The sequence below is a fragment of the Onthophagus taurus genome, chromosome 10 (assembly GCF_036711975.1).
Source record: "Onthophagus taurus isolate NC chromosome 10, IU_Otau_3.0, whole genome shotgun sequence".
Taxonomy (NCBI): Eukaryota; Metazoa; Arthropoda; class Insecta; order Coleoptera; family Scarabaeidae; genus Onthophagus; species Onthophagus taurus.
The window spans coordinates 10593990-10621298 of record NC_091975.1 but is presented as its reverse complement, the minus strand read 5'-3'; the positions used below and the strand labels follow the sequence as shown (position 1 = coordinate 10621298).

The window sequence follows — 27309 nt, the reverse complement described above, 5'->3', positions numbered from 1 at the left end:
CATCTACATTGATGGAGTCCGGTATAACGCTGGCTACAGTCTACATCTCATCCCAGGTGGGGTAAGTTTTCAGAGTTAACCATTTAAAGTGGTTAGCCTTGTCAAAGCTGTTTTCCCAAAGCTTCAAGTATTTTATCGCAGCTTGGTAAAAACCTTCAACACTGTTAAGAAAGTTGTTATCAACGCTTTCCTCATCTGTTAACCTTCTGTGGATCAGCTTTGCTGCAAACGGTATAAAGTTAGCTGACTTCCTTTCTTCCAGTTTTACAACTAATTCTTTGTACACTTGAGAAGCCTCTGTTGCAGTGATGAAATCAGACTCAACTTTAAGGATAGACATTTGAAACATTTGCAAGCTCCCATGTACAAATGTTAAAAAAAGTTCATTCACTGGATCTCGAAATAACGCATGCAATATTGCAGGGCAGTTTTCAACTGTTAAGAAGTACGATTTCAAAGGTTTATACATACTTAGTATCCTTTCAATCGCAGGCATCAAGCTTAAAAATCTAGTATTTCTATGTGAAAGGATTCTTTTGTATTCAATAACTGCTGTGTCACAAAACTCTTTTAAAGCAGTCACTCTGACAGTGTACTGATAAAAGAATTTGTACACTCAACGTCAACGGGCAGAGCATCACAAGCAGTCTGTACTGTGTTGTACAAAATATGAGCACAGCATCCAATGCCCATAATTGGTCTTGATAGTCTCTTTTGTAGTTTTCGAAAAACATTTCCTTGCCCATGCCTTTCCACGCCACCAAAGTTGGTATTGGTGTTATCAGCACATAGACACACAACTTTTGAATCAATAGAGAACTTTTGTATACATTTCAAAACGTGTTCTACTAAAATATCAGAGGTTTCACCAGGTAGTTCGTCAAAAAATAGCAGTTTCACGTTTACGCCTTCGTTTCGGTTAAAATAACGAACACACACAGAAGTCAATTTAACCTCTTTTCTGTTTGAACTGTCAATTGTCAAAGTAAGAAAATTTGCATTCTTTAAATCTTTTTGCAGTTTTTCAAGTATGCAAGGTGATATTACATTTACAATTATTGCTTCAGTCTTGGTCCGAGCTCCCGAAAATTTAGGTTCAAATAGCTTTTTAATAAGTTTGGAAGTACAATCAGATGTTTTGAAACTAAGACCGTGCATTGCTGTGTGGTAAGCAAAAGTTGCTTCTTTAGCCGCACATTGTAGCTCAGCATCTGTGACATCAGTGTTTTTAAAAAAATTCTTAATAGTTGCCGATGACGCCGCTTGATTTGCCTTCTTGTGTCTCTCACTCCGCAAGTGATTTTCAATGTCGTACCGTCCTCGATACTCCACAGAAAATTCAGAGTTACAAGTCACACATCTCACGCGATCATTACTGTTCTGACACTGTCTTAAAAACTTGTAATCTTTTTTTAGTTTGTCAGTAAAAACACATTTGCGCTTAGGCATTTTGCAAAGTTATAACTACGCTTACACGCTAAAATTACACTTTAAACACTAATTACACAAACTAACAAAAAATCGACTGCTGTTCGGTCTGAGATACTGACACTCCGAGACTGACTTGAATATAGCTTACTTTTAAAAGAGTGAGTGCAGTGTGACCAACCTATGGAGTGGCGAAGGGTAAAATTTCCCGATTTTGCCACTTTTTCTATTTTTATTTATCAGATCCGGACATTTCTCAGATCCGAACAAAACCCGGACAAATTTGTCAAATCGGACGAAATCCGGACGTATGGTAACCCTACCTATAGACTATGCAGATTATGTAAAGATAATACAATCGAAGGCGAAGTATGAATTCTGCCATTTAAATATTTTTTCAGAAACTCTAGCTTGACTGCATTGTATTTCAAGTTTATATTTGAAGTGATGGTTTCATATCAGTTCAAAATCTGTATTCTTCCTGATTACTAGGCTATATTAGTTTTACAATTGCTTAATTGCAAATAACGTCAATCCATTTTTTCCACTTGGGACAGTTCCTATTTTCAGATTTTCAGTTTTTTCTTGAGCTTTCTGCAATTTTCTGGGGTTAGTATTGTTCTTTTATCTTTCCATCTTGCACAGTTAAAGAATCCATTTTATCCGTGCAGTGGACACACGTTTCGTCATTACTTCTCTTGTGCTTAAAAAGGTAGGCTCTGAAGCAACCATGTCCGCTCAGCAATTGATTGGTGAAATAGTTTGCTTCCCCCCATCGACGAGCTATCCACGTGTTTATCTCAGGGATTATTCTTTTGGTCCATCGAGCCTTGCCCGTGTCTTTTCTTCATTTTCTGTTCCATTCTTGGACTATATCTTCGTGCAGGGAGGTTCGGTCCTCTTTTGCTGCTCCCGCAGACATCCTTACTCTCGGCATTAAATCAATTTGGAGTATGTTCGCCATCACCGGTAAAGCTTCAGAAGAGACAGTTTCTGTTCGAGTTTTTATACATACTTTTCATTTTCTTCCCCTGTCTAAATCTCTCTAGCTTATTTGTCTCCGCCTTTACTTTTTCTAAAATCGTACTGATTTTCTGACAGCCCACCTTTCTCTTCCAGTTCTTCCTCTAGCCTGTTTTTAATGATACCTTCATACAATTTCCCATAACTGTTCAGATAGTTCAGATAGACATAGAGGTTTATATTTGGGTTGATACTTTCAATTTTTTTGCTTGTTTACGAGGTTTTTAATTTCTTCTTCTGTGACTTCTCGACACTCCGATTCATTTTCCACATCTTCCAAATTGAATGTTATCTTTTTCCCCTCTGGGAACAGCTCTTTAATTAATGTCCTGGCTTGTTCCTGGTTTAGTGATACTTTAGATGTTCTTTGAACCGCTATAATGTATGCATCCCCCCATGTGTTGTTCTGTAGTTCGTCGCATAGTTTTTTCCAAGCAACTTTCTTTGCGTTTTTAATTTCTTTTTTGAGAGCTTTCTTCGCTTTCTCATACTCTCTGTGTGCGTTTTATTTTTCTGCTTCATTATTATCCTTTGCGTTAGCTCTGGTTTAGATTCGTCTGTGTTTGTTTGCTGTCTCCTTGGCTTCTTTGACGATATCATTCCACCAGTATAAATTACCCTGTCTTGGTCCTGTCTTTCTCCTTTTGCCATAAGTTTCATTGCAGGTTTGCAGCTTTGTTCCTCCTTTTCCATGTTGGTCTATTTCAAATTAAAATTATTTCTCTCTTGTCTTTTTTGTTGGACCCCCATGCAGCGGATTTGGCATTAAAGTCACCTGCTACTATAATTTTTTGCTCACTTCTTCTATCAATTACCTTACTGATTTCTTCCAGTTGTTCTTTAAAATAGTCTATGGTATTATTAGGTATTAAATAGCATCCCACTATCGGAATGATCCTATTTTTGTTTTAATCGCGACGAGTCCGCTATCTTCTTCCCAATTACTTGCTGTAATCTCCGAGATAGTAACTTTAATTGCTACATCCATTTCAATTTTCCTTTTATTTGGTTCGGATACAATAACAATGTCAATTGCCTTCTTTTTAATGTTTCTTTCCATCAGGTTCATTCTCTACACTTCTATTGGTGTTTATCTGCAAAACTTTAATTTGGCTAGACATTTCTGTTTATTTATTTGACGAACCATCAGGAGAGGTCTCAGAGGTTTTATTCTATTATTTTTTTCCCTTTCCCTCTTTGTGACTGTCACAAACGTACTCTGGTCTTTCTCCTTACTCTCTTGTTTCAACAATTTCGTTTGGGCTTTAATCATTTGCTCGCTTTTTTGTTCCTGTATGTTATCCTGTATGATTTCCTGGATTTTCATTTCATTGCCCTTAGCTTATTCTTCGACTTCCTGCTCCTCCCTTATCACTATGCTACCCCTTCTCTTTTCTTTTTGTTTTATCATCTGGTTTCTGTATATGAGTCTTTAGCCAGATGATCCCGTCCTGCACAGTTATAACACCATTTACTTTTGTCTTCCCCGGTACACTCTTTGATTAAATACGTCGACAACCAGCATCTAAGACACCTCGTAATTTTGACTCGCTTTTCTATTTTACATGAGGCGAGTCCTATTCTCATTTTACCCTCTTTTATCATGTTTTCGGCAGTCTTCTGTCCCACTTCTAGAGTTACTGCCTGCATGTTCACTTCCATTCCTTTCAGAATGAGGAAGACTTTTTTCTTTCTCTCTATGAGCCCTCTAGAGCTGATTTTCTGCCCTCATTTTATCAATGTTTTCCATGGCAGCTTTATCTTTTTGTATTACCACCAGCACATTTCCGTCTCTTGTCTTCCTTATCCCCTCTATCTTTTCTATTTCCGCTTTCCCTCTCATCTGTTCTTTTATATTTCTTACAACATCTTCGTATTTTTTACCAATATTACAAGATTTTTTGTCAATATTTATATTCGTATTTTTAAATATGATTTCAATCATTTAACCCAACGTAATCAAATCCAACCCAACCCAACCTAACCTAATAGCCTGAAGCTCCCTTGAGTATTAGTGGAAGAGTCTACAATTTTAAGACTGTCTTAACACCTTCATCCTATGCAGAGCAATTATGGTCAATCTCCTTATGCACCTTCTTTACCACACTTTCTCTCTCAGCTTCATACAATAGCGTAGGCATTACCAATCGCTCCACTATCAACCATTAGCGCCCAGTCAATCTGTCCAGCACACTGATAGCTAGTAGATTACTCCTTACATACTTGATATGTTTCACAAACAACAGTGTCGATTTCAGAAGAATTCGGCGAAATGTGTGGGTGTAATCGTTGAGCGTACATTGCTCGTCCCTATTGTAAGTTATTAGGCCTGTTTTGGTTCAAGAGTTCTGCAGTTCCAAACAGTTCTGAACCTTTCTGCGCATACATTTAATATGCAATATGTATGCGCAGAAAAATTCAGAACTGTTCGGAACTAAAAAAATACTAAATACTTCTTTATTCTCTTCATTCTTCTGGGAAAGTTGTCATATCAAGGAATTTGATCAATGGTATTATTTTATATTTTACTAGTTGTAATGTGAAATCCAATTTTATAATTCAATCTATTCCACTCATCAAATAACATTAAGTCGTAATAAATGTTAATAAATGAATAAATAATAAGAAACGATTTTTTGGAAACTAAACAGGAAATGTATGCAATAAAATTAACACCTTTAAGTAGTATTCGTTTAATTCTTGGTACTTTGCTGTAGTTGAAATATGTATTTCTCGTAGCATGGTAGTGTCTTGAAAAAGCTTCTCGATTAACGAGGTTCTTATGGCTCGTCGTTGCCGTGGTGTGTAGGTCCTCGGGCGATACGCGACCATTTGCATCATTGAAAACAACCAGGAGTATTACAGAATTTATGTAATAACGCGATTATCGGGCGGTAACACCTCGTGAGACTGTCAGTCGCGAACGGCGAGCTTTAGGTTATTTATGTTTAGAGCCGGAAGCCGCTAACAAGATTCGTTTGTGTCAGAAAATGCATAAGCAATAATTCTCTTAGTTCGTTTATTTTTCTATTTCATTTCTTTTATTTTATAATATCGTGCTTATTAATAAACGGGAAATTATTTTGCCTTTCTCTTGGTGTAAAAAGAAAAAGAAATATCTCGCCTGCTGCTTAAACGGAAGACAAGACGTCGGTAATAAAGATTTCAGTTGAGCGGGAATTATTTAAGACTAGATGTGAAGCTATCAAACACTTTAACAGAGGCGCTCGGAATTAATTACATCGGATAGTAATAAATATCCATAAGCGATCGAGTAATAAACAGTTATCGACGTGTCGATCTGTTGTTTAAACAATTTATCTACGATTGACGCACAAATCTCGTTGATGGCCTGAGAATCTTCGGCTTTGCGCCGCTCTACGGCGGAATGTGTTCACGTGGGCGCCTAGGAAATTAAGATCAATCGGATTTGGTGCTCACGCATCTAATTTTATCCCGAATATAGGGTTAACACACCATATCCATTACCGGATTGTATTTATTACCGGACTGCAGATGCATAAATCAACTCGGATTTACATTTACAAAGAGGAGTCGTTTGTTCACCTGCACATTGTCGGCAGATAACGCGAGAATTTCACGATAGGGTTGTCATCGACTCCTTTTTGTTGTCGAATCCATTAGTTTAATGAAGCGAAGATTATTATTATTATATTATTATTTACCATTTATTGCCACAGACAAAAATACCCCAACAATGACCCATAAAAATAAACGAAAATAAAAATAATATTTACTGAATATGGCAAGTAGTGATAATTAGATATTATTAACATCACCAAATAAGATTAAGCAAGAAAAGAAAAACAAAGAGAAAAATAAAGAAAAGACACGAAAAGAGAGAATCTAAAAGAATCTGCCGGATATCAGTTGCCAACAAGTGAGAGCAGTTGAAGAGAGAAAAAAAGAGAAAGACAAAGAACAAAGAATCAGGAAACAGCTTTAAAACTTTAAAACATGTCTAAAATTAGTAATTCTAGAAATATTACGAATTTCAGAAGGCAGTCCATTCCACAGCGCAATCGACTGTATTGTAAATGATCTATGATAAATTTCAGTGCTATGAACGGGAAATGTAAGAATAGTATCAGAACGTGAACAAGCTATGAGTTGATAATTGCTGGAACCTATCTGATAAGTACTTTGGGGTGCAGTTATGAAGGATTTTAAATAAAATGGGTCAACAGGTTAAAATAAAACAGGTTAACATCTGAATGTAATTGCGATACGGCGTTACATGCTCAAATCTATTTAGGTCAAATATGAACCGGATACAATTATTTTGTAGCCGCTGCAATTTACTCAGAAGTGTCACCGAGAGATCTGGATAAACCGCGTGCGCATAGTCGAAGTGTGGAAATATAATAATACGACGCACCACAGGAGGAAGAGAGCAGCGAAGTCTTTTTAAAGAGTGGAAGCAAGCATAGACTTTTCTGCAAACATGTTCAATTTGCGGTTTCCAAGGCTACAGTTACAGTGCAAGCGAATTCGCGCGAACCATAGTTCGGGCGTGTACGTCCGAATTCGGGCGAACAAGAAGTGGTTTCTGGTTCAAGAAATATTTTAAGCGAAATTCAGAGCGATTTTAGTTTGCTGTAAAGAACGGACGCGAGCGACCTATAAAAGTGTCATGGATATTGAAGAAGAATTCTATTTAGCAGAAAGTACATTCCCGAAACAGCTATTATTTGGACCAAGAAAGAGACAATTCTGCTGCGATATCCAACTGGGAGTCTTGAACGTTGCTTACTGCTGAATTCAAATGCTTGGGTATGTTATTAGATGGAGAGACAGGTGATTAGAGTAAAATATAAGAGTGACGTAAACTGGATTCTGATAACGAAGGAGAAGGTGTAGGTTGAGGAGTATAGGAAGTTTGAGTTGAGGGAGGTGCGGAAAACGTATCTGAAGAAAGTGTGTGCTGTACTGGTTGCGTGTAAGACATGACTTCATTGACAAGAACTTGTTGCAACTGCAACTGTACTAAAGGCTTTAAAAAATTTAAGTTTTTCCTTTTCCACTTCTATCATTCTTTTCTGTATATCGCTCGAATGTTTCAGAGAACGCGTTGGGTGTTTTTTAGTTTATTCTGGCGTTCTAACTGTACATATTGATGGGGTTTCTTCCTCTACAGGTTGGTTACTAACATCATCCTGATAATCATCACTGCAGGATTGCATTTGAGAGAGTTCTCCATATTGACTCTGTTATATTACGTGCACTTTCTCTCGGTGTCATCTGATCTGCCAGAAAACACAAACTATCGTAGTAAGGCCAGGTAGAGCCAACCTCCTTCATCACCGGAGCATTTAATTTTCACTTTTTGGTATTCTCTCCGAAATGTATCTCTCAGTCCTTTCCATTGTGACTTTGCTGTTTCACCTGAAAATGACAAAAAGATAAAACTGGCACAATGTTTTATAATTATAAACAATACTTTTCCATAGTACTACAGGCAGTAGCAGATACAAATTATAAATTTGTGTGCATTGACGTGGGTGAATATGGGAAACAAAGCGATGGCGGAACTTTTGCTTCTTCAACTTTATCGCAGCAGTTAGAACATCGATCTTTACTACCAGAAAATAGAAAACTTCCCAATTCCGATGTCGCACGTTTTACTACGTGACGATGCATATCCTTTAAAAACGTATCTAATGAAACCCTATTCTAAACGAAATCTCTCACGGGAAGAAGAAATATTCAACTACAGACTGTCACGGTGTCGCAGAACAGTGGAATGCTCATTTGGAATTATGACAGCAAAATGGAGACTATTAAACAAACCTATAGAGTGTCATCCAAATAAGGTCGATTTAATAGTGAAATGCATAATAAAAGTAATTATATAACGTAATTATAGACAGGGAAGGACAATTAGAAAGCTCGTGCAAACAACAGGTCTACTAACGTGGCATACGATGTATGAGAAACTTTTAAACTATATTTTAATAGTGAAATTGGCGCCATACCACAACAATATACTATTTAAGACCGGAGTTTAACACTTCAATTATATAAATACATTAGAAAACATTATATTAAACAGTGTGACTAGCTTAATAAATCGTAGTTTAATGTGATTTTTGGTCCCACAACACTCTTCTGTCGAACACCAGTAGGATTAATTTCTCATTATCCATGATATCCAAATATTATTTGAAATAATGCCAACTTGAATTTTAATATTAAAATGTGCAGTTCGCGCGAAAAAACAAACCCATTTGAACTTCTAGCGACAAGTAGCGATTCGCCCGATTAATTCGCTTGTACTGTAACCATACACATTTCATTATATCGGTTTGTTTGTTCGCCCGAATTCGGACGTACACGCCCGAACTATGGTTCGCGCGAATTCGCTTGCACTGTAACCGTAGCCCAAGACAGTGCAGAATCCATAAGGACTCCAAGATTTTTAACTGTGTTAGAAAACCGTATGACATTACCATCCAGCATCAGATGGATTAATCTTACCAAGTAATTGACGAGTTCCAAACACAATAGCTTGCGTTTTAACTGAGTTCAACTTAAGTCCGTATCTCCGAGACCAGTTCAAAACGTTAGATAGATCGTTATTAAGTCGCACAATAGCTGCCGGAAATTCAGCAAGAGTAGTAGTAGTATATCTGGAGGTCGTCAGCATACAAATGATAATTACACGAGATATAATTAGTAACACTATTAACGAACAAAGAAAAAAGTAACGGACCCAATACACTGCCTTGAGGAACACCACATTTGATTGCACAAGCAGAAGAAATTGAAGAGTTAGCGCGTACGCACAAAAGGTAGGATTGAAACCAAGAAACACAGGGGGGAGTGAATCCGTAGGCAGAAAGAGACGCTAAAAGAAGGCTGTGGTCGACAGAATCAAAAGCCTTGCTGAAATCGAGCAGTACCAGCACAGTAACACATTTGTTGTCGCAGACATACCTAATATCATAATAACTTTAATGAGGGCAGTAGTTGTACTATGCCCACTGCGAAAACCCGATTTCAAGAGCTTTTGATAGTACGGATAAAATTGAAATCGGACGGAATTCAGTGTTACATGAAGAGGACTTGGATTTGGGTATGGGAACGACATGAGCAACCTTCCAGACAGAGGGAAATAAAGACCGCTCAAAAGAAAAGTTGAAGATATGAGTTAAGGGAGGAAGCACTATATCCAGGATTTAAAGCATCACCTACTTTGATCGCGATCACAAGCGTAAGAGAGAAGGAGCAAGATTTAAGAGAAGTAAGAATTTCATTAATTGTAGCCGCTTTAGTTACGTCATCGATGATCAGGGGAGGCTCTGCAAAAAAGTTTGTCATCGACTCACAATCAAGATCCATATGGACAGACGGAGAATCAATCACTCCGAGAGACCTCATAGTCTTCCAAAATGTTCTCGGCGCGACTCCAGACAGCCTCTGGTAGAAATAAGATCTCTTAGCATACTTGCATTTATGATTACAGCGGTTGCGTAAAATTCGATAATTTTCCCGATTAATACTAGAGGGTGTACGTTTACTTACGGACTTTGCACGGTTATACAACACACCCTGTGTATTAATCAAGTAATGGTATAGAAAGTTCTTACACCCTATATGAAAGACGTTTCTTTTATGAGCATTTTGTTTTTTTATTAATTAATTTATCTCTAAAATTGTCCGAATTGAAGCTTTTTTGTTGAAACCTTACGTTTATCCAACAGATTTAAGATCACATTGTCAAACAATTGACGTTGCCATAGCAATTAATTTGTCGTTGTGTCATTAATTAACTACAAAAAAGTTTTGTAGTGACTAAAATTACATGAAATGCCTCAAATAAATCCAGAACATGTAGCAAGATAAACATTACGCCGCTCGTGCAGTGGTAGTCCATGAAGCAACTGCTCGTAGAGCAATCCACAAGTACGAAGCACTGCTCGGAAGGTGGGTTCTGGTCGCCCTAGAAAAACGTCTCCAAGAGATGATCGTTTCTTGAGATTGCAAATGTTCAGCAAGATCTTCGCCAAATTCGTGGCGTTGCAATAACTAAGCAGACGGTATGTAGACATCTAAGTCCCGCTTTTACTACCTTTAGTTAAACTGGTCGTTAGTCTAACTATAAGATAACGTGTATCTATTAGTTAACTGCGAAACGACTTTTACCATTTCGATCTAACTAATGGATAGGCTATCTAATAGTTAACGTAAAAATCTAGGGGAATATTATAATGACTGTTAGTGACCACGTGTAAAAGAGGTATTACAGGTTTCTATCTCCTTTGTCCGTCGATAATAGTCGGTAATTCTCATAAACCTGTCAGTTCTGTCAGTGGCAATTAACGATCACGAAAAAATAAAAACCGCAAATCAGACCGAAAGCGTATTCGGGGGGCAAATTTTAAACCTGAAGAAATAACACTTTTACTTGACTTGGTGGCGGATCATAAAAATGTCCTCGAGAATAAAAATAGCCACGTTAGTACGTGGTAAATAACGTTTGGGTTTTGCAAATAACAAGGAAAGGTAAAAGTACAATCAAAATACTAACTAACCTACTATGTATTTATAAAAAATTGATCTGCTTTATATGGTGTAGTGTCCAATAAAGCTGTCCAGGATACCTATAATGAGTTATTGAAGAAAAGATTAGAGTTAACAACATTAATGTTAGAAAATGAGAAGGAAAGAGATGGAAGTGATAAAATTCTAAAATTCTATTCTGTCTTTTATTACGCGTCCACCCCAAATGGGAAATAGATAATTAATTTCCAAGATTTCGAAATCCATGATTTTTTATTCTATCGCTGTGTAACACTGTTATAACACGACAATAACACCGTTTTACTCACTATTATGGAGTTTTGAGCGAACGTAAGCGTTTATTATGATTTTAGGTTAGATTTATGTTACGCCATCTGGTTAAAAATACCTTCAACCAAGTTTATCAATGAGGTAAATATTTAACCTGACCTCCAAAGCGATAGTTAAGGATAGATCGAAAATAACTATTAGTTAGCGCTATCAACAAGGTAAATATGGTGGTAATTGCGCTAACCATTAGTTAAAGTTAACAACCACTTTAACTAGAGGTGGTAAAAGTGGGCCTAAAAGAAGTTAATTTAAAAGCTAGGAGACCTGCAAAAGGTCCTAAATTATTGCCCGAACATCGTGCTGCTAGAAGAAATTTTGTTCAAAATTATGGAGAATGGAATATTCCTGAATGGTCGAATGTCTTGTTTACGGACGAGTCAAGGTTTTGCCTTAACATGGGGGATGGAAGAAAAAGAGTGTGGAGAAGGACTGATGAAAGGTTTAATCAGAATTTAATAACAGAACGCGAAAGTTTTAATGGTGGGTCGGTTATGGTGTGGGAATGAATGGAAAGACACCCCTTCATGTTTTTCCGGTGAGGCGGTCGATGACGGCCCAAATTTACATTGACATTATGCAACAGTATATCTTACCTCATGCAGAGTTAGTGGGCAATAATTTTATATTGATGACCACACACCGCAGTATGCAGCAGATATACTAGCAGATGCGTTAGTGGAAGAATGGGATCATATACCAATGGAAACGATATGAAACTTGATTTCCAGTATGCCGCTTAGATTAGAAACTCTTAGAGTTGCTAGGGGAGGCAATACACGATATTAAGCAGTTATCCCAGTTTATAATTTAGTGTTTAATAAAACTTTTTTAAAAATTCGTATCAGTTTATTTCACTAAAAAACTGTTTTTCCATAAATTCAGAAAGTTGGCTTTCAAACAAAAAAGCTTAAATTCGGACAATTTTAGAGATAAATTAATGAATAAAAAAAACAAAATGCTCATAAAAGAAACGTCTTTCATATAGGGTGTAAGCACTTTTTATACCATTACTTGATTAATACACAGGGTGAGTCAAAAATTAGGAAAAAAACATGGTTCCAGTTTTTCCACTACCATCCAGGAGTCATTGAAAAAATTTCCACCTTTTTAATTTTTTTTTGAAAGACAAACTCTTAGAACTGGTATAAAAAATATAAGATATTAAAATTAGGTCAAAAATCAAGTGCGTCACTTTTTTTGGAACTGAGTGTATTATCGTAATTGCGAACACGAAAATTTTCCTTGTCTACTCAGCCTAGACCATATTCCAGCTAGTTTTTAGTGGTTAGCTTTGGAAGTGGACGAGTTCAGACTTACTTGCTTCGCGAATGTTTCGGGTTGAAGCCAAGATGAATCAAGATGTTTTTAATATTGATGAGACTGGTATTTTTTTTAATCTAATGCCAAACCGTACTTTGGATTTTAAATTCAAAAAATGTTATGGAGGCACTAAAAGCAAAGAAAGAATAACAGCAGTTTTATGCTGCAATGCTGACGGATGTGAAAAATTAAAACTATGGATAGCAGGAAAATCAAAATACCCAAGATGTTTCAATAAATTCGATCCCATTTGCCATGCCATTATACCGCTCAGAAAAACGTCTGGGTAACTTCTATAGCATTTTGAGAATGGCTTCTTCGTTTTCAATGCAACGTGGCAGCTCTAAACAGAAAAGTGGACAATTGTTCAGCACATAACGTTATGGGATTTGATTTGCGCAATCTTAACGTCGTTTATTTTCACAACAAGTGCACTGCAACCTCTTGATCAAGGCATAATTGCAGCTATGCAGAAACGATATCGTGCACGACTTGTTAGAGCAGCAATTTTGGAAATAGAATCAAACCAAGAAAAGCCAAAATGGAATATTTTACAAGCGATAAGGGCGTTGATTCGTGATGTAGCTCGTCAGTTATATGCTTGCTTTACTCATTGATAGCCTAAATTTGCTGAAATAGAATGGCAAAATTATCAACAAACCTTGTCAGTTCAACTGATACAGGTGATACAGTTTTATTGATTACGTCAGAGTTGATGGTGCGATAAGGACTATATGTAGAAGCAGTAGACATAGACTTAGCAGTAGCGAATATAGACCGAAGAAAAAGAAGAAGGCGAAGAACACGATGAAGCAGAAGTTAATATAATAGCACCTTTAAGAGCTGAAGTTTTAGCCGCTCTCTATACAATCCAAAGGTAACACAAATATTATTAGTTATCCGACGATGTAGTTGTTAACATCACAATTTCAAGATTTTCTGATTCAGAAGAGAATGTTTCTGAAAATTTCTTGGATTCTTTGAATAAAATTACTGAGGAATGCAGTTGATGTAGTGAATATAGACCAAGAAACCGAAGAAAAAGGCGAAGAACACGATGAAGAAGAAGTTAATACGTAAGGTTTCGGACTTCTCCAACGTTTCTGCAAATCGGAGATGGTATGTGGGCATTGTGCGGAAAAGGGCCACGAGTTTAAGAACTGTGGGAATAGGGAGAGAGAGGCGGTATGTGCAAACTGCAAAGCTAGGGGGAATGATGACAGACACGAAACGAAGGATAAAATTGTGGGGAATACCAGATATCGGCGGAGTTGGTATTAATTATGACGACATGAAGAGAGGGCAGCAAAGGATTTTATCAAAAAACTAGACGGGGGAGGGGAGAAGTCAGAGAAAAGCGAGGGGTTAAAAATGGTGTTCTGGAATGTAGCGGGGATTACGAATAAGGGAGGGCAGTTCTGGGAATGTAGATGTATTATAACCAGTGTTGCTAAATACCCGGGTATTTATTTTCCAGGGTAAATTTCCTGGATATATACCCGGGGGTATTTACCCAAGATGGGTATTTAGAGGTGTTTATAAAATTTAGATTGAGTTGTTGGCAGTTTTGCAAGCATTTCGAGAATGCAGAGTCGATTATCGATACACCAAACTTGTTTATAACATCTACAAGAATGCTACAATGACGGTAAAATTGCATGAAAGTACTGAAGAGAGTAGAAATAATGAAGTACTGATTGTGGATAAAACAAGGCCATACAATGTTGAACCCAAATTGTTCATCACAGTCCTGGAGAATGCATTTAAACAACTGGATTGGATCCAAAAAAGCATAAACATTGATGGCAAATACCTAAGTAATTTACGCTACACGGACGATATAGTTCTTATTTTGGATATCCTTGGAGAGATGGAACTAATGGTGAACGACTTAAAGGAGGTGTGTGCAAGAGTCGGGCTAAATATTAACGTAAAGAATCAAAATTTATGACAAATCTTGTTCTTAAGTCTACCATCAACATTGGGAATAATGAGATTGAGAGGGTTCCTATATATTTGAAAAGAAAGGCTTTCAATCAATACTTGTGTCCACTTATGACATACGGCTCCGAAACATTAACATTAACGGTAGCCACTGCCAGGAGGCTCAAAGTAACGCAAAGACCGAAATGAAGACCTATGAAGAAGAACTGGCGCAAATGATGTGGTCAACATTGTGGCAAAGCTCAACAATTGGATTCAGACAGCACAGCCTATGTCCAACAATGGCTTGATGATAATAATCATAATAACTTGGTCTAATCTAAATTACGACAGATTCGTCTGATGATAATACGTCTTCGATCGTTGACAATTCCTCGTCTTCAACGTTCATTTCATCATCTTCCTCTTCATTTTTTCGGAATCTGATATATTTTTACTCATATCACTTTTATACGTACTGTTTGGGAATTTACCCTGAGCCGGGATAAATACCCGTTTTATAAATACCTACTCGTCAGGTATTTACCCAGCGCCCATCACTGATTATAACAGGAATAGCGAGAGTAATTACGGAGGAGAGTAAGACGGAGGGGAGATGGAGGCAGAAGGAAATGGTAAAAAGGGAGATTAGCTGGGGGAGAGAGACGGTGCAGATAGTTACTGTGTATAGCAAGTCAATGAAAGAGACGAGAAAGAGATGGGACGGAGGGATATATAATAATGGGAGGGGATTTCAATGCTAGAGTGGGCGAGGAGGGGGGAAGGGTGGAGATATAGGGAGAGGAGGGGCGACGGCGGTCGAAGGATACTGTGCGGAATGGAGAAGGAACAGAAATGCTGAGATGGGTGGAGGAGAACGGATGGGAGATACTGAATGGGAATAAAGAGGAAGGGAAGTACACTTACATCGAGGCGAGGGGGACATCTGTGATTGATTATGTACTGGTGGATCAGGAAATGTAAGAGAGGGTGGAAAGGTTTAAAGTGGGAGAAGCGGATTACCAACCGTTGGAGGTGGAGGTAAAGGGGACGGGCGGCAGAAGGCGAGCAAGTTCATCAGGACAGACTGGTCGGAAGAAGGGGTGGCATTCTACAGGGGAAACCTCGACACTTGGCAACAGAGGATTCAAGAGATCAATGGTTTGGAAGAACTTATCCAGGTAGTGGGGGAGGCAACACTGAAAAGGGAGTGTGTACGTAGGGGTATGATGGCGAGTGCAAGAAGGCGAAGAGGGAGGCGAGAAGGAGGTTGAGGCAGTGGAGACGGGGGAAGATAGCGGTGGATAGATATAGGGAGGCCAGGAGAGGATACAGAGAGTTATGCAGTAGAAAGAAAACAGAACTGAGGGAGAAGGAGGCGGCAGAGATTAGAGGGATAACAAAGGAAGGGGAGGTCTGGAGGTATCTGAAAAAGAGAAAGAAGGGTAGGGAGAGGATAACCAGCGAAATACACATGACAGAATGGAAAAGTTACTTTATGAGATTATTGGGAGGGGTAGAAACGAGGCTAACGGGTTTGGGAGGCTATGAAGGAGATCGGGGAGAGGAGATAGCAGAAGAGGAGATGGAAGCAGTGCTTAGGGGATTGAAGAAGGGAAAGGCGCCAGGGGAAGATGGGATCCAGAACGAGACATGGTTGGAAGCATCAAGGGTGGTGAGAGTGAAGTTGTTGGAGGGGATGAATAGTGTATGGAGAGGGGGTGGGATTCCGGAGGGATGGAAAGTGGGGGTAATTTGCCCAGTATATAAAAAGGGTAATAAGGGAAGGGTAGAGAGCTACAGGGGAATTAACCTATTAGACTCGGCATATAAGGTATACACGAAGATACTACTGGGAAGACTGGAAGAGGAGATGGAGTTGGGGGGAATTTTGCCGGATGGGCAGGCAGGCTTTCGGAAGGGAAGGGGAGCAATCGACAACGTGTACGTGCTAAAGCATCATCCAGGTAGTGCGGGAGGTAACTCTAAAAAGGGAGTGTGTACGACTGGTATGATGGCAAGTGCAAGAAGGCGAGAAGAAGGTTGAGGCAGTGGAGACGGAGGAAGATAGGGGTAGATAGATATAGGAAGGCCAGGAGAAGATACAGAGAGTTATGCAGTAGAAAGAAAAGAGAAGGAGGCGGCAGAGATTAGAGGGATAACCAGCAAAATACACATGACAGAATGGAAGAGTTACTTTATGGGATTATTGGGAGGGGTTGAAACGAGGCTAACGGGTTTGTGAGGCTATGAGGGAGAGGAGATAGCAGAAGAGGAGATGGAAGCAGCGCTTAAGGGAAGATGGGATCCAGAACGAGGCATGGTTGGAAGCATCAAGGGTGGTGAGAGTGAAGTTGTTGGAGGGGATGTCTCATTATAACGAATGGTTTGCTTTTCTCCTTGCGTATTCGCTATATCGAGGGTTTACTGTATATATTTTTAAGTTTCGTTTATAAAGATCATTAAACAAAAATACTGAGCGTATGGTGATCTGGTCACGTTTTCTTGGTACCTAAAGATTCGAACGATTTATTTACCACCGAGAGGAGTTATTGAGTTCCGTTTTAATGTTACGAAGAAGCGCACAACGATTACCGATGAGTGGTAATACACGTACCGATCTTTGACAGGTGAGTAGATACCCCGCGGTGGTACCAACAAACGGACAGCCAGAACCTGTCGGATTTCTCGGCGGAAAAACAAAAAAGGAATCTCGAACTACTTTATATAGGCCAAGGGGAAGTCCTCCTGTTCTTATTGTGTTCTCCTCGCGCTCCGTCGAGAATCGGGTCAATTACATTCATATATCATTCACATTACTATGGATGTATCTTCACCTGCTCACCCAAAGGGTTTTTTACAACCTTATACGGTGGTAAAAAAGTATCGATTGTAATCGTGATTGTGTGTAAATTTTTTATCCCTCTTGCCATTGTTGTCGATAAAGTCTATTCATAAACCTCGTCAAATTTCATGGTGTATATTTAAATAAACCATTTTCGAGTCTCAATAAGATTGTCATTGAGATGTCAAAAGCAAAGAATAAACTAAAGAATAATAAACGCTACGGTGACGACGGCCATATGGCGTTTCGCGTTTTAAACAACAAAACGACACCGATTTCGAAAATAGTAATAATAAAACTTTTTTGTTCGAATTTTACTTCGTTTTACTACGTTTCGTTTCTTTTTTTGCAGATGGCTTGATTGGCGTTCATTGCACTCACGGCCTGAACAGGACCGGGTATTTCATATGTAAATACATGACGGATAGGATGTCCGTACGGCCACAGAGAGCTATTGAAGGTAGGTTATTTACACTCCACTTCAGTTTCGAGATAAGCGCACACCGCGTCTACGCGCCTCCGTATAGCAACAACAACAAAAAAAACGTTATTGAATATGATAAATGTTTGTGTTTGTGCTTAATGTATGCGATGAAACGTTTTGCCAGGTGAGGCACACGGTTCGTTAATTCCGGAGAATACGATCTAAAAGCTTCTGTGCTTCATGTTTACTCAATAGCGCGTATAAAAAAAGTTATTTACCCAAGTTGAAATCTAAGGAGTTACGAGAATCTTTACAAATCAAATTTTAATGCAATGAATTCTTAATTCAAGAATTTCATTTACTTTTGAATTTCATTATTAACTTATTTCAATTACTTCGCCACGGTAAATTGAGTTGCCTATTCTATACTGTATTATCTTTGATGATACAAAGATGAGATGAGATGATACAAGTCTTACAAAGTACAAAAAAGTACATTCTCTCTAGCCATCTCGGTCTTCAGCAATCTCTCCTCCTGCTTCTCATCCCGAGAATTTCCTCAGCTCTTGATTGCTAGCTATCCTTTTTCTGGCATGCGTTCTACATGTTCCGCATTAATTTTATGTATGTTGTGATGGGGGCAATGTTGCTGAGGGAGTTGAATTTATCTACTACTTCGAAGTTGTAGTCTTCAATTGAAGAGCCTGGTGCAAGAATGGGATAAAAGTAACAATATGTAAATTGTTCAGTAAAGGCAAAAAACTTAATTTCATGTTGTATTTAAAGTGATGATTTAATTTGTATAAATAAGAATGACAATTTTATCTGAGCAAATGTCAGTTTTTCCATATTTGTGTAAAAACACAAATTGTGGTGCAAGAAGGAGATATGTGAATGCATATTTCATTTTTTTTTGGTAAAGGATCAAATAACATTCAAAACTTTTTATTATTTAAAAGAAAAATATCAAAAATCTTCCTCAGAAGAGCTACCGACAACTCTGAAGAAGCCACTGAATCGGAATGTGAGTTTTTTGAAGCATAATACTTCAACTTCTTCATTTTCTATTGCTTCTAAAGACTTTTCCTTAAAATCGCTATAATACAACTCAGCTTTTTGAAGGTGTATTTGATGCAGCGTTGCGCTTCAACGTTTTTTTTTCTTCTGTATCTGCATTCTCTTTCTGATTATTTAAGACGTCACATTTTGCAAGTGTCTTTGCGCGCCATTCCGATTTTCCAATTTTTTCGGAAATCTACAGAAATCATAAGATATTTGTGGTTTGTATCAGTGTTCTTAAATACCCGGGTATTTATTTTCAAGGGTAAATATCCTGGATATATACCCGGGGGTATTTACCCAAGATGGATATTTAGAGGTATTTATAAAATTTAATTAACTGAGTTGATGGCAGTTTTGTCAGTACTTCAAGAATGCAGAGTCGATTATCGATATACTAAACTTATTTATAATATCTACAAGAATGCTACAATGAATGTAAAATTGCATGAATGTTCAGAAAAGAGTAGAAGTAGTAAAGTATTGATTGCGATACACTGTTGAACCCAACTTGTTCATCACAGTCCTGGAGAGTGCATTTAAACAACTGGATTGGACCCCAAAAGGCATAAACATTGATGGCAAATGCTTTAGTAATTTGCTTCTTATTTCGGGTAGTCTTGGAGAGATTAAAGTAATGCTGTGCAAGAATCGGGCTAAACGTCAACGAGGAGAAATAAAAATTTATGACAAATCTTGTTCTCAGCTCTAACATCAACATTGGGCATAATGGGATTGAGAGGGTTATGTATATCTTGGCTATGAGGTTCGTGTATCGAGAGATAATAAAACAAGCGAACTAAACAGAAGGATCACACTCATATGGACAGCCTACCGGAAGTTTAGAGACATCTTCAAGAGAAAAGGCGTGTTTATGACATACGGCTCTCAAACTTTAACATTAACGGTAGCCACTGCCAGGAGGGTCCAAGTAACGCAAAGATAGATGGAGAGGTCGATCCCGCCGGGTATTTACCCAGCGCCCATCACTGGTTTGTATGGACGGTTATCTTGTTTTAGTCGGTGCATATCCGGTTCGTATTTTTGAAGGTATATCGTACATTATTGATATGTTTAAATCGCTGGATAGGTAATATTTTGTGGTTCTGTTGCGGCTATAGTAGGAACATCGTTTTGGGAAACTGACAAGGTCTGTTGGATGTTGCGTTGGTACAAAGATGTTTTGTTATGCGTTCTAAGCGTTTCTTACCAATACCATGAAGAACTCATACAGTAGTTCTACTAGTTCATACTAGTTTTAGTTGGTTTAATCCCAATGTTTAATTCACGTGCCGTAAAGACATTGAAATTTCTTGTACAAAGCACAGTTTAGATAAATCATGTAAACTGCATATCATCGTTGATGTTAAACAACCTCCTATATGAATTCGTATCTTAATAGAATACACATAGAAGGTTGTCTAACATCATCGACTATATGACGTCTGATCATAATACAAACTGTCAAAATGGAATAAAAAGTTATAAATTTAATAATACCTACCTTGCATTTGTGAATATGGTTTTCTTATTAAATTTCTAACGCATCGTTTTCTGCACTTGCTTTGCTCTCTTTGTGGCACAAGCTTCACCGTTGATGTGGGCTTGTAACATTTTCCTCTAGCCCTTTTAATTTTTTGTATATTTCCGTATTTATTTTACGACCGCGCTTCTGTTTCACCTTTTCTTCCTCTTCAGACCTATCACTATATCTATGAGAGAAGAGCTCATCTCTGCGTAATGGCGTAACCATAGTATGTACAATTAAAAATATGTTAACTGTAAGCTACAAAACATTGCGAGTGACATTATAAAACATCAATTAAACAGCACCAACATAAAAAATTTCAGTATTGTCCTCATGGTACAAAAAAGTCATTATTTATGATGTGTTGTGGGCTAATAATAGTATTGGATTTTTGAACAGTTTCTAACAACAAGTTTTGCACCAGGCTCTTCAGTTGTGAGAGTCTGTTCAATACGGTTTTTGTCTTTGGTCCCAACCCAACCGCTCTTCTAGCTGCTTCGAGCTTGCTACAGGTTTTTTTGACCGCCTGCATTAATCTGACAAGAATGTAAAGGTCATCTTAACAACTTATTGAAAGTGAAGAATGATGTGAAAAAGTTATAGTGTGATGAAGAAGTTACTATAAATAGAAAACATGATGGTCGTTCCAAGATAGAAGGTAAAAATTTTTATAGCTTTTTTATTATTTAACTGTAACTTTTTTGAATTATTTATTAGATGGGAAGGACACCTCCGGAGAAAGATAGGCAACCTACGTCAACAGAACATTATTGTTAGAGAATAGAACCTCTATTTGGAAATATTTAGTTCTGAAAACATTTTGACAACCAATGGACAAATTATAAAATCAAGGTAAGGGAATGCCTCCCAGATATGGATGGTACTGGAAAAATCAAATATCCAGGGCGGGCTGAAATTAACAATGAGCAGTAATTTGCTCTTGAGGTGTTATGGATGCAGAAGGCGGATTTTTTTTGTATATCCCAAGAAAACAAAAATGGCAAGTTGAAGACATATTTTGGTCCTTATTCTATGGCTGTCCTTAGATGTGCAGGAGTGCTAAAAATCTCCACGATGACAGATAGGCATCACCCGAAAGTGTAAAATTAAAATAATATACTAAGAATAGTAAATTGGAACCCATCTCTTGCCGATTAACACAAGGTCTATTTGGTTGGTCTCGTTTGTTCCTGGTATTTGCTACCAAGTGTCCATGGCTTGTGTTCAACGGCCTTATTTTGGGCCGACCTGTGTCAGTTTAGCATCAATATCCGCTTAGGTTTGACAGTATTTACTAGTGAGTAAATATTGAGTCATTCCTCATGCAGAGAGAAGCTCCACCAATCACAAATGTCATAGCTCCCAAGAGTGGCAGAAAATTATATATTTGACAAATGGTTTACATCATTAGAACTTGCAATAGAGAAGAGTCAGCACCATGAGAAATCTGAAGATATTGAAAGTGGTACAAGCCGTCTGGGAGACGTGCGATTAATAAATGCATAACAAAAAGTTAGATTTTAGTAATTAAGGGTTAACCAAATCTAAGAATCATTTTAATCTCGAGTTAAAATTGTGAAACTAATTCCCATCCTGATTTCCGTATATAAACGTAAAGTCGGTCCATATTTGGACGCGGACTACCGTGGCCAATCGTTTCTTGAACGCGAGGCGCCGGTTACAACTCGTTTGAAATCAATTTCTGGTCACCTGTTTCACGGACCGTGGAAGTCGCACACTTAATCAAACCTGAAAAAATGGCGTAGGCGCTGGCCGAACCTGGAAACCGGTAACCAGTGTCGCAACTGTAAATGAAACTATACAAGATTTGTTGATACTTTTTTCTTACTTCATTCGTTCTCTAAATTCTTTTTTTTTTCAGATTTTGAGAAGGCTCGTGGCCATAAAATTTCAAGACCCCGTTTGGTAGCTGATATTATGAAGTCAACGTCTTCGTTTAATCCTCAATCACCTCTAAGTAACTGCTACGACGATGAAGGAGCGTCTTTTAGTAGATTTCGACGTTAAATTAATTTTGTTAAAATTAAATCAAATCTAAACAAATATTGCTGAGTATTTTTCTAGGAATAACCGTTTCCTGTGGTATTGTTTCTGTTTTTGCAACAAATAACTTTTTGAACGCGACAAAGTAATTATTAAACACTTTTCGGAACAATTGGTCGCGGTATCATTAAAGAATTCTTGGAAAAAATAACACCGCCTTTTGCGCCCGGGCAGTAAAATACCATTTTACGAGCCATCGATAAGAGCCGAGAGGCGCCGCTTCGGTAGTCCCATGGTCGAGTTGGGCAAAACTGTATTTAAAGGTCAGAACCGGGTTAAGGTAACCAAGATAAGAATTTACGAAAAATATTCCCAAAAAAGATAAATATTTAAATTAATTCTTTTAAAATATTTACAATATTTTTAACTTTTAGATTTAAATCGTTATAAAAATGGAATTTAAATGAAATCCCTCCCTGATTTCAATTTTTTTTAAAGATTTTCTGTTAAGATCTGCGTTTGGGTCGTCGGCATCTTAGTTCGAAATCTCGATGTCCGACCCCGATTAAATTAACAGGGACGTAAGTTTTTAGTACTTAATTAGTGCCTACCGTAAACTCCTTCGCTCAACCCGGAGGAATTCGGACGCTTTTATTTGGAATTCCTTCCCATCGACTTCTTCTTCTTCTTGTATCACGGCCACCATAATCGATCCCATCGCCGCCGGGCCTCGTATCCATTTGTCACACGTCCCCTTTCGGGTCATCCTGGAAAAAAAGGTGAAGAGTAAAAATAGCGCACGCCACTTAAACGAACTTTATACAAGGTTCTTTACAAACAAAAATTTACGACGACAACCAACGTGTTAAGGATTCGCTTACTTCTGGTTTAAAAAACATTTAAAAGAAAATTTAAGAGAGTATCAGGTGACAACAAAAAAACGTGTTGAGATTTTAGGAATTACTTTTAACCTAGTTTTTTTAGATTTGATTTGTAACGTTAAAAATATTCGAGTAACAACACGATATGATGGTTACAAATGTGGGTATTGGCAATTCCCGATGTATTATAATTGAACCGGAATACTAAGTGCTCGTAAATAAGCGAGTCTGAATAAGTTTAATGGGAATACCTAGGTGTTGGTACTCGAGAACTATAAATATTTAAAAGCAAATGTCTCTTCGCACTCGTAAATAATTAGGACAAATATTTATACGATGAACGTTACGCTTAATTGGCCACGTTAACTACCTCTAATAAGGATTACATCTATCCTTCATCTTAACAGAACTTGTTTTCTAATAGGATATCGATAATAATTAATAAGAATTATTATTCAGTTTTAATAATACTTGATTACCATTTAAGATATTGAATTCAATAATTTCGCATCAATATCGGCTTTCACGTTAACTCAATACTTATCTTTGGACAGTCTCTTATTTGTCAGCCATTTAATGTACTTGACGATGAGATAACTAACCCTGGTTGTTCTCGCATAATATGTTAGTTATCATTATGTTCATACAAATTTCCAACTGGTGATAAAGTGGGATCTGTGCTGCTTAGAAAAGATTTGCTAGCGGTTAAGTAAATCTAGCAGCTGCTGAAAATCAATTAAAAAAAAAAATTTTATAGTGTTGTTTTTTTAAATGTTACATATATTTTAACTATTAATAGACTCTTAGTGAAGTTTATGAAGTCTTTGGTGTTTTATAATAGCTACTGCGCGAAATAAATTGCTATTACAATTACCTTATTTTGTATAAGGAAATTTTTTAGAAAACGACACAACTTTAGAAAACAAAAAAGATGGTATATCACTACTTGAAAATATTGTGTCGTTGGTTTCTTATGAAGTACAGAAAGGTCTTCATTTTACGACTTTCCAAATTTCAAAAGAAGTTTGTTGAAAAAAATTACAACCATTTCTATTGACGTCAATAACTACTTATATTTTTTGACCATTCAATCTTTTAAATTAAATATCTTGCGAGCGAACAAAATCGAACAATTGTAGCTAACATTTTTTTATTGCTGAAGGTATGGTGTACATAGCATAAGAAAGGAATCTTGCGCCAACGTGCGCCTTAACCAAAAAATTGGCAGTCAAAGATTACTTAACACATAATTGTGGATCTTATTTATCCTTGTTATGATTTTCGTTATTTTGTTGCTATGTTTTGGTTTTTATCTTTTCTATTTTGGGTAGACTTCAAACAAATGAAGATTTATTTAAAAGACTATTACTGAGCTCCGATCCATTTATTAGTAACTTTTATAAAGAATGTTCAGAAAGATATAAAAATATGAATGAAGACATGAAAAATTTACTTATACTGGACAAGTCTCTAGAAGAAAAGGAAGGTAAAGAAGAAGATGATAATGATGAAGAAAGTGAAGAAGAAGACAATAATGATGAAGAAGTAAATATAGAGGAACAAGATCTAGAAAATGAAGAAGACTCCCACAAATTGAGATAAATTTTGTTATGTTGGTGAATATAACAAAATATTTTATATTATCTCGAATAATTTGAAATGTATGTGGACTATCTCAGTATCATAGGAAAATTCTACTATAAGTAGGCTTCAAACTTACGTATTATGGTCTTCAATATCACTTCAAATTAAGAGCGATGAGTTTATTCTCGAATAGTTCTTAAAACATTTTTAGTAAAAGCTAAGTAAAATTGAGCTATCTAACCAACTAATTCTGCCAATTAATTTTGCCACATTTTTATCAAATTCCATTTCTGATAGGGTAAAAGAATATGGGGCGTTCCATTTAAAATTTTCGACTTTCTTACCATTGAATATGGAGAAACGATAATTCAATTTTTGACCACCCTGTATAAGATACTTTAATACAACAAATGACAATCTGTTTGACAACATCTCAAGAGTAATCGTGCCAATTTAGAGCTTTTTTGAATGAACGTTGGCTGAGATATAAGGTTTTAAAGAGCATAAAGTAATTTGCCAAAGAAAAACTTAAAAACAAAATAACTCGAAAACCAAGAATGGTAGGTACCAATAACTTGAAACCAGATGAAAACGCCAAATATATACAGGGTGTCTCACGTAACTGGTTCGTTAGAACTTTTTAAGGTTCCACTATTCGTAGTGGTTTGAAATTTTGGTAGCATGGGTTGTTCATTCTAAACTTTCGATCTAAAATATTTTCAAGATGGCCACCCCTTCCGGTCTATCGGAAGTAGACCACAACTTCGTTATTTTAAATGGAATGCTATAGTTTTTATTACACCTTTCAATTATACGTAAAAAAAATATGTTGACATTATTGTTTTTTGACAAATTTCACCATGGCCTTTAAAAGCCCATATCTCAGCTAACGATCATTCAAAAAAGCTCTGCATTGGCACGACTACTCTACAGATGCTGCCAAATAGATTGTCATTTGTTGTATCAGAGAATCTTATACAGGCTGGTCAAAAATTGAATTATCGTTTCTCAATATTCAATTGCGAGAAAGTCGAAAATTTTAAATGGAACACCCCATATTTCTTTACCCTATCAGAAAGGGAGTTTAATTCTCTACAAATTATCTATAAACATTCCTATACCTATTTAGTGTAGTTTCCCTGATATTGGAAAATTAATCAAAATCAGACATAGAATCCCAAAGCCCGTTTGTGTTTTTTGACAGTTTGACATTTTGACAGTTCATCGTTTAATTTATTTAAATTATTATTGGTATTATTTCTCCAATTAACTATGGTTGAATAACCTTTAGCTTGCTCGCTTTTATTTACTAAAAATAACCAACAGCAAAAAGAATAAATGAAACAATGAAAAACAACAATTTAATAACAGAAATTAGAATGAATAACATATAAAAAAACAAAAACTTAAAATTTTTGACCACCCTGTATAAGATACTCTGATACAAGAAATGACAATCTATTTGGCAACATCTGAATAGTAATCGTGCCAATTTAGAGGTTTTTTTAATGAACGTTAACTGAGATATAGGCTTTTAAAGAGCATGGTGAAATTTGCCAAAAAAAGCTTAAAATCAAAATAACTCGAAAACGAAAAATGGTAGGTACCAATAACTTTTATCAAAGTCAACTTATTTTGTCGAATATAATTAAAAGGTGCATTAAAAACTATAGCATTCCATTTAAAATAACGAAGTTGTGGTCTACATCCGGTAGACCGGAAGTGGCGGGCATCTTGAAAGTATTTTAGATCGAAAGCTTCGAATGAACAACCCATGTTGTCAAAATTTCAAACCACTACGAATAGTGGTACCTAAAAAAGTTCTAACGAACCAGTTACGTGACACATCCGGTATACCGGGTATCCCTCAAAAGTGGCTCACCCCCATATTTTTCTTTAATAATAATAATAATTTATTCATGTAATATCACTAATCACATAGAAATCGTCATACAAAAAAAGAAAGATTATTTATTATAAAGATTATTTAAAAGACTAATCAAGAAGGTATTCAGACCACGAATAGTAACACTTGGCAACTAAATAGTCCTTCACCCATTTTTTAAAACTCAAAATTTTCTTACTTCTGACGTCTTCGGGTAACTTGTTGTAGAATTTGACTCCCCAATAGTCAGCATATTTTTTAGTAGTTTCGATTCTGTGTAGTGGCGGTCTCAACATTTCTTTTCCTCTGGTGTTGTGTGAGTGGATATATCCATTTTCAGTAAATTTGATCTTATTTTCATGTACGTATACTAGAGTTGCTAATATGTATGCCCCAAATAAGGTAAGTAATTTTTCTCTTTTGAACGATTCTTTGCAACTTTCGGTCGATTCCAGATCACACAGTGCACGAACTGCCTTTTTCTGCAATCCGAAGACTCTTCCAATGTTGGACGAGTGGACGAGTAGGAGA

General features: G+C 36.9%; 1 protein-coding gene across 2 annotated transcripts in view; it reads left to right on the top strand.

Moving 5' to 3' along the window:
• The window catches only part of LOC111418628 (RNA/RNP complex-1-interacting phosphatase), a 268726-nt gene that overhangs the window by 97787 nt on the left and 143630 nt on the right, over nucleotides 1-27309 (top strand). Inside the window, exons 7-8 of one of the 2 annotated variants that reach the window (XM_071199660.1) lie at nucleotides 17766-17873; nucleotides 22307-22490. In XM_071199660.1, coding sequence (XP_071055761.1) covers nucleotides 17766-17873; nucleotides 22307-22452 — 254 coding nt within the window. In that variant the 3' untranslated portion in view covers nucleotides 22453-22490. Of the gene's footprint in view, nucleotides 1-17765; nucleotides 17874-22306; nucleotides 22491-27309 lie in introns of those variants that run through there. The other variant, XR_011641697.1, reaches the window with a different exon arrangement.